A 7564-nucleotide genomic window follows, 5' to 3' on the forward strand; every position below is an offset into this window, starting at 1 on the left:
CATTTTGTTGTAGACACTCCTGGCATTTCTGGTCTTTGACAAGTTTGAGGCCTGCGACAGGCCCCCAAACACTTTCAGCTTTTACCAAGAAAAGACACTGTCCACTTTTCTTGGGATCCCTTGCACCCTCAACTGCCTAGCCAACCTCTCCCTCCTGCTTGCCTCAAGACCACTGTGTGGTTCGGACAGATGGTTTGGCTTTCCCCTATCCTGATCTCTTGTGCCCGTTTTCTGACAGCAGCTGGCACTTACCCCAGGACCTGTTGTTTGCCACCCAGATTCTAATAAAATTTTCCTTGGGCTTCCTTCTGAGCATGTGTATACACACACACACACACACACACACACACACACACACACACACACTAACCAGAGTAAGACTGGAAAGAGGAAAGCCCTATCTCCCCAGAAATGGAGATAATCTTTGTAGGAAAGCAAGCAGGAGAGCCGAGAATCAGAGCCCAGCTGGGAGACTTTTTGAGTCTGCACCACTGACCCCAGTGAAGCTCCTGAGTGACAGACAGCAGGAGTAACTGTAAGGAAGAGGCTGCTCCTCACACACACTAGACCTGCAGGACAGGAAGCTCTCCTGGTGGGAGACAGAGTGCCTCCGGAACAACTCCAGGAAAGGAATGACCAGCCCCGAATCTCTCCATGTGCCAGAAGAGGACACAGTATGTGGGCTGCAGAGACCCAGGGCTCTGGCCTGCCGCTCCCCGACACAGTACCAAGAGGTACCTGTTAGAGGCAGCTGACTCTCAGAACTTCCCTCTTAAGCCAGAGCAGCTGGACCAGCACTGCTGTATGCACCCACGGGTTTCTGCTGTTCTCAACCTTGGCCAAAGAAGCTGCTTTTGGCAGCGGACAGTGACTCATCCCTGGTCAAACTGCCGAGAATAAGTGACCCTTGGGATGTCAGCCCTAAATGGGCTATGTGTATCAGGCCCCACCCCCACCCCCACCCCCAAGGCTCAGGGAACATGACAGAAGCAGAGACAGAGAGAGTGTCCTAAATAGAGGATGGGGAAGAACACTGTGTCATGGTGTCTTCTGCACATGACATTTGGCCACAGTACTCATGAACTCAGGGCAACTTGTGAGGAGACCTGGACAGGAGCATGCCGGTCACTTTTCCAGCACAGGTTGGGGGAAGAGGCTCAAGAGGCCAGTCTCCTTGCAGAAGAGCTATTGGTAGTTGATGGATGTTAGGGGCAGGGAGAGAGAGCCATTTGTCTTCAAGAGTGTGGCCTGTGGTAGATCGTGGTAGACTGCCCAGGCTCAGGTGGTTGGTTCCATACCCACGTGCATCTGGGCAGTACTAAAAAGCCTAGTGTATGACTTTTTAAATGATTTTAAAAGAATATCTGACGAGGACATGAAAGTGGAAGGGGATGTTTGTGCCTGGATATGGGGGTATGGGGGTCTCCCAGTGGGGAGTGGTAGGAGGCATTGAGGGTGGATGTAATCAAGATACATTGTATTATATATGTAGGAAATTTTCAAAGAGTAATTATAAAATCCACCTTTAACATTTTCTAGAGTGTTTTGTTTTTGTCTTAGTGAGACAGGGTTTCTCTGTGTAGCTTTGGAGCCTGTCCTGGAACTCACTCTGTAGACCAGACTGGCCTGGAACTCACAGTGATCCTCCTGCCTCTGCCTCCCAAGTGCTGGAATTAAAGGCACGGGATACCACCGCCCGGCCATTTTGTAGAGCTTCATACATAAGAACATTCTTCACAGAAAAGATCTTACAAAGAGGAGAGTCAGGCATTAAGCATACATCAATCATTCAATACCGAAAAGGAGTATCACCACCCAATCACAATCCTAGAGTCACAAAGGAGCCTTCCGTTGTATCATCTTATGATGAACGGCTAGCTTAAACGGGGTAGAAATGGGCCCAGAATGGCCAAGACACTCTTTACACCCAAATATCTTGTTTGACACTATTGGTCCGTATGATCATGACAGTGAGGGCTTTAAAAAAGATTGGTAGTGCCATACATAGTTCAAACACATCAATAAAATATCCCGGCACCACGGAACACCGAGCATAGACACCACCGGTCCAGGCATATAACGATCCTCGATTTGTGGTACACATGGTAGTTCAAACGGCCTGGAGAAGAATGGCCTTGTCGATACCATATGTGGTCTGCTGAGAAAATTAGCTATCCCTATGCAGAGAACCCTACTGGATATGCTACACAAACTTCATGTAGATAAAGACCTGACTGTAAGAGGCAAGAGCATTTAGATCTTAGAAGGGCACGCAGAGTCTATGTTTTGGGCATTTCCTTCCTCCCTGCTTCCTGCATTCTGTCTTCCTTTCTCCTAGGGATCAAACCCAGGGTACTGTGGATGCTTGGCAAGTGGGACACCACAGAGCTGTTAGCCCTGGCTCCCGAAACTGATTCTAGTTTGTGTTTGTGTTTACTTTTTACATTGACATGCAAAGTATCAGCTTCAATGATGGCTCTCCCTTGCATAGCTTCTTTTTGTAGTTTCTCTGACTCCTCTTATCCTTTCTGGCCTTACTGCCCTGCCTGGACCTCCAGCCTCACACTCTCTCACCCCAGTAGTCTCCTTTCTGCTTTCAGATCACATGTGTTTATCAATCACCCACCCAGCCCACCTCAAGACCTCTATTTTCCCTCTGTGGATCCCCCCTGTAGTCCAGAAACTATTTCTTAGTACAAGTATCTATAAAATAAAAACCCTAGCCATGAGGCGCTTTTTTTTTTCTTTTACATCTGAGTGTAATATTACCAAGATTCTCTCCTGTTCACACAATACAGTACACAGCAGGTACAAATTCAAGCAACAAGGCCCTTAAAGGAATACTGTGTCCACACACATGGACTGGCATTTAAATTTATACCTCGTTAAATCAGCGATCACAAAATGGGAAACGGAGCCTAAACAGCTTAAAGGAGTTCAATTTGTACCAGGCCTGGCACAGAAGAGCCAAGAGATTCAGAAGTGTGAGAATCTGTGAAAGCTTAATAGTAACCTGAGTGTCAACCCCCTTCAGATGGAAAAATTCTTTCCATGTTTGGTGTACCGGGGCAACGGGATTGGCCTGTGTTTCTGGTGGGAGTGAAGATTGTCACAGAGAGCACGTTGGGCCAGCCTGAGCTACATAGTGAGGTCCCATCTCAGATAACACCCCACAAATTAAATAGCCCAAGTCGTCATTGTTTGTAAAGCTGGAGCTATGCATAAATCACAGAGCAGCCAGGGATTCTGTTTTTGGAGGTATGCTCCATCTCTGAGGCTTTTACAGGAGTCTTCTATGATTAAGATACAAACATGCTCTTGTTAATAGTGAGAAAAGAGCCTCACTGCCCATTTACTGTAGGGTGGCGGGACATCACCACCGCGCTATAAGCATCTACCTGAATGCTAGTCCACAGTGGCGAGGATTTAAGCTATAAGGCCCTCATAGGCAACGTGGATGGGTCTGTCAGGTAAAATGGACCGCGCGAGAAGCTAGCCGCGGAAAGAAGCCTGCGGTATGGTTTCAACTACATAACTCCATGTAAACCGCATTGTTTTGAGGATGTGTACCCTAAAGCGTTCCGCAGGGAGAACTGGGGAGCTGGCTGGATTTTCCAGATTTCATTATCAATTGCTTCAATTACCAGGTGTCACACCCACAGGCCGAAGGGTGCCAGCCTGTTTTGGCCCCGTTTCTTATTTTGACTCCTGTACCCAGGAGGTCCAAAGCCTAACCGTGTGAAACATTTTTACCCAGGACTTGGCTCAGGATAAGTAATTTCTGAGTATTACACGTTGTGTGTGTGTGTGTGTGTGTGTGTGTGTGTGTGTGTGTGTGTGTGGTGTGACTGTGTGTGTGGTGTGACTGTGTGTGTGGTGTGACTGTGTGTGTGTGTTTGGAGCGGGCATCTGCACCAGAAACGGTAGCGTTAAGGAAGTTTATTTAGTGCGGGCAACACAGTTTCCCCTGTCACAAGTTTTGTCCTCCGCCCAGCAGTAAACAACCTCCAACACTTGAGAAGTGCCAGGGAACACGCTCAGCTCCCTGGGAGGCCGCGATAGGTTTATTTGCTCCCCACAGTGAGGTAGGAATTCAAGTTGTTTTCATTGGCCAGGTGTCTAGGGGCCTCAGCAGCCTTCTGGACCAACTGTCATTCTCCTGCCTTCAGTTCGGAAGCCCTTGATTACTTTGTAACAAAAGTGTGCAAGTTATTTCTCCGCCTCAGACTCTGCCTCTGGGCTGTCTCTCCCGTTCCAGAGCCCCGGTACCAGAATATTTAAATCACTGTGGCGTTAAATACGTTTTAATATCTGATAGGGCCAGTTTCTGCGCATTGCACTTTTTTTTTTTCCTTTCAGGAACGTGTTCGGGCCCGCGGCAGGGGGCGGGGTCGCGCCTCCGCCTCGGCTCTGGTTCCAGCCGAGCCTCACTGACGCCGCCGCCGAGATGGAAATCCCGAGGCTGCTCCCCGCTCGCGGGACACCACAGGGCGGCGGCGGCGGCGGCTGCTGCCCCGCGGGTGGCGGCGGGGTCCACCGAGCCCCGGACTCTCTGGCTTGTCAGGCCCCCACGCGCCGCCTCCTACTGCTCCGGGGGGCCCAAGATGGCGGGCCGGGGCCGCGGAGCGCAGAGGCCCAGAGGGCCTCACGGGGCCTGGGCCCGAGCCCCAGCACGAACCGGTTGGCGCCCAGGCCGGATCACCCGAGCCGCGGCGGCGGCGGCAGCGGCGGCGGCGGCGGCGGCGGAGGAGGAGGAGGCGGAGGCGGCGGCGGCGGCGGAGGAGGAGGAGGAGGAGGAGGAGGAGGCGGCAGCGGTGGCAGCGGCGGCGGCAGCAGCGGCGGCGGCGGCGGCGACGACTTCTTCCTGTTGCTGCTTGACCCGGTGGGTGGCGATGTAGAAACAGTGGGCTCGGAGCAGGCCGGAGGAGGAGGAGGAGGAGGAGGAGGAGGAGGAGGAGGAGGAGGAGGAGGAGGAGGAGGGCGGCCGGTGTGGAGGGAGGAGGCCGAGGCAGGCCCGGGGCCCGAGCGGCGGCCCGAGAGCCGCGCGAACCCCGCGGGGCGGCCCGAGCCGGGCCCCCGCTGCCTGTCGGCCGTCCCGGCTGCGTCGCCGCTGCCCGCGGCGGGCCCGGGCCCGGGCCCCGCGGCGGCCTTCGCGGGCACCATCACTATCCACAACCAGGACTTGCTGCTGCGCTTCGAGAACGGCGTCCTCACCCTGACCACGCCCCCGCTGCCGGCCTGGGAGCCGGGGGTCGCGCCTTTCCCGCAGCTGCCGCCGCCGCCGCCGCCGGGGGGACTGATCGCCCCGCAGGCCGGGTTTCCGCCCGCCGCCGCGGCGCAGCTGGGCGACTGCCCCGAGCTGCCACCGGACCTCCTGCTGGCGGAGCCGGCGGAACCCGCGCCCGCCCCGGCGCCTCCGGAGGAGGAGGCCGAGGCCCCGGCCGCCGCCCAGAGCCCCCGCGGGCCTCTCGTCCCGGGCCCGGGCGTGGTGCTGTACCTGTGCCCCGAGGCGCAGTGCGGACAGACCTTCGCCAAGAAGCACCAGCTGAAGGTGCACCTGCTGACACACAGCAGCAGCCAGGGCCAGCGGCCCTTCAAGTGCCCCCTGAGCGGCTGCGGCTGGACCTTCACCACGTCTTACAAGCTCAAGAGACACCTGCAGTCGCACGACAAGCTGCGGCCATTCGGCTGCCCGGTGGAGGGCTGTGGCAAGAGCTTCACCACCGTGTACAACCTGAAAGCGCACATGAAGGGGCACGAGCAGGAGAACTCCTTCAAGTGCGAGGTGTGCGAGGAGAGCTTCCCCACGCAGGCCAAGCTCAGCACCCACCAGCGCAGCCACTTCGAGCCCGAGAGGCCTTACCAGTGTGCGTTCTCTGGCTGCAAGAAGACGTTCATTACTGTGAGTGCCCTGTTTTCTCATAACCGCGCCCATTTCAGGGAACAGGAACTCTTTGCCTGCTCCTTCCCTGGCTGCAGCAAGCAGTATGACAAGGCTTGCAGGCTCAAGATTCACCTGCGCAGCCACACGGGAGAGAGACCTTTCCTTTGTGACTTTGACGGCTGCGGCTGGAACTTCACCAGCATGTCCAAGCTCTTAAGACACAAGAGGAAGCACGAGGACGACCGCAGATTCACCTGTCCCGTGGAGGGCTGTGGCAAGTCCTTCACCAGGGCCGAACACCTGAAAGGCCACAGCATCACCCACCTGGGCACGAAGCCTTTCGTGTGCCCCGTGGAAGGCTGCTGTGCCAGGTTCTCCGCCCGGAGCAGTCTCTACATCCACTCCAAGAAGCACCTGCAGGACGTGGGCGCTTGGAAAAACCGTTGCCCGGTCTCCACCTGTAACAAACTCTTCACGTCCAAGCACAGCATGAAGACCCACATGGCCAAGAGGCACAACCTCAGCCAGGACCTCTTGGCCCAGCTAGAAGCCGCCAACTCCCTGACGCCCAGCAGCGAGCTCACCAGCCAGGGGCAGAACGATCTCAGTGGTGCAGAGCTGGTGTCTCTCTTCTCCGATGTGCCTGGCCACAGTTCTGCTGCGGTGCTGGACACGGCCTTGGTCAATTCTGGGATCTTGACTATTGACGTGGCCTCTGTGAACTCGACTCTCGCGGGAGGTCTCCCTGCCGATAATAATAACCATTCCTTAGGGCAAGCGGTGGACCCCCGGGCCCTGAGGGCCCCCAGTGACCTTCCCCAGAGTCTGGATACCTCTCTCTTCTTCGGAACCTCGGTGACTGGTTATCAGCAGAGCCCCTTAGACATGGACGATGTCTCCGGCGGAAACGTGGGGCTCTTTGGCTCCTTGGCTCTGAAAAACTCAAGCCTGGAGCCCCAGGTTTTGACGCCCAGCAATAAGTTAACCGTGGACACGGAAGCTCTGACCCCCTCCAGCACCCTCTGTGAAAACAGTGTCTCCGAACTACTGACCCCTGCCAAAGCCGATTGGAACGTGCATCCCGAGTCTGACTTCTTTGGGCACGAGGAAGAAACCCAGTTTGGATTCTCCAATCCAACAGGAAGCCATGGTTCTCAGAAAGAAACAGATCTGATCACGGTGACTGGCTCCCCCTTCTTGGTATGAACCCATTCTGCCTGTGCCCTGCCGTGTGGCTCACTTTTGTGACGCTCCAATCTGAGGATGTTCGGGATGGAGTGCTTACGTGCAGTCGTTTCTTGCTGCCTTGCGAAGGGACGCGTCTGTGGACTTCAAATTTAGAGATTTAAATTCTCATCCCGAGTCTGGAACTGATGAGTTCTGTGACCGTGAGCAAGTCTCTTAACCTAGCTGAGCCTTAATTTTTTTTTTTTTTTTACTTATGAAGGTGGTGGTTTGGTTAGATTTCTTCTCTCTTTTCAGCTCTTTAGATTCTTGATATTAAGTGTTTTCTTCCTTGAAATTTATTGTGACACCCCAACAATGATATGCTCTTATTTTGAATATAAAGTAATTTAAGTTGTGTGATAGTGAATACATACTTTGCACTTGACTTCCTCAATTGTAATTCCATGAATCATCTTATTTGTCGTTGTTCTCTTGCCTTTTTTAGTACTATTT

The 7564-nt window shown here is 54.2% G+C and overlaps 1 protein-coding gene across 1 annotated transcript; it reads left to right on the forward strand.

Annotated features, from left to right (window-relative positions):
- The first annotated feature begins 4174 nt into the window (after nt 1–4174).
- LOC131899672 (zinc finger X-linked protein ZXDB) lies at nt 4175–7315 on the forward strand. The gene has a single exon (XM_059251162.1). It carries the CDS (start codon nt 4448–4450, stop codon nt 7088–7090), a length of 2643 nt encoding a protein of 880 aa, XP_059107145.1. The 5' UTR covers nt 4175–4447; the 3' UTR covers nt 7091–7315.
- The last annotated feature ends 249 nt before the right edge of the window (nt 7316–7564 follow it).

The sequence above is a fragment of the Peromyscus eremicus genome, chromosome X (assembly GCF_949786415.1).
Source record: "Peromyscus eremicus chromosome X, PerEre_H2_v1, whole genome shotgun sequence".
Taxonomy (NCBI): Eukaryota; Metazoa; Chordata; class Mammalia; order Rodentia; family Cricetidae; genus Peromyscus; species Peromyscus eremicus.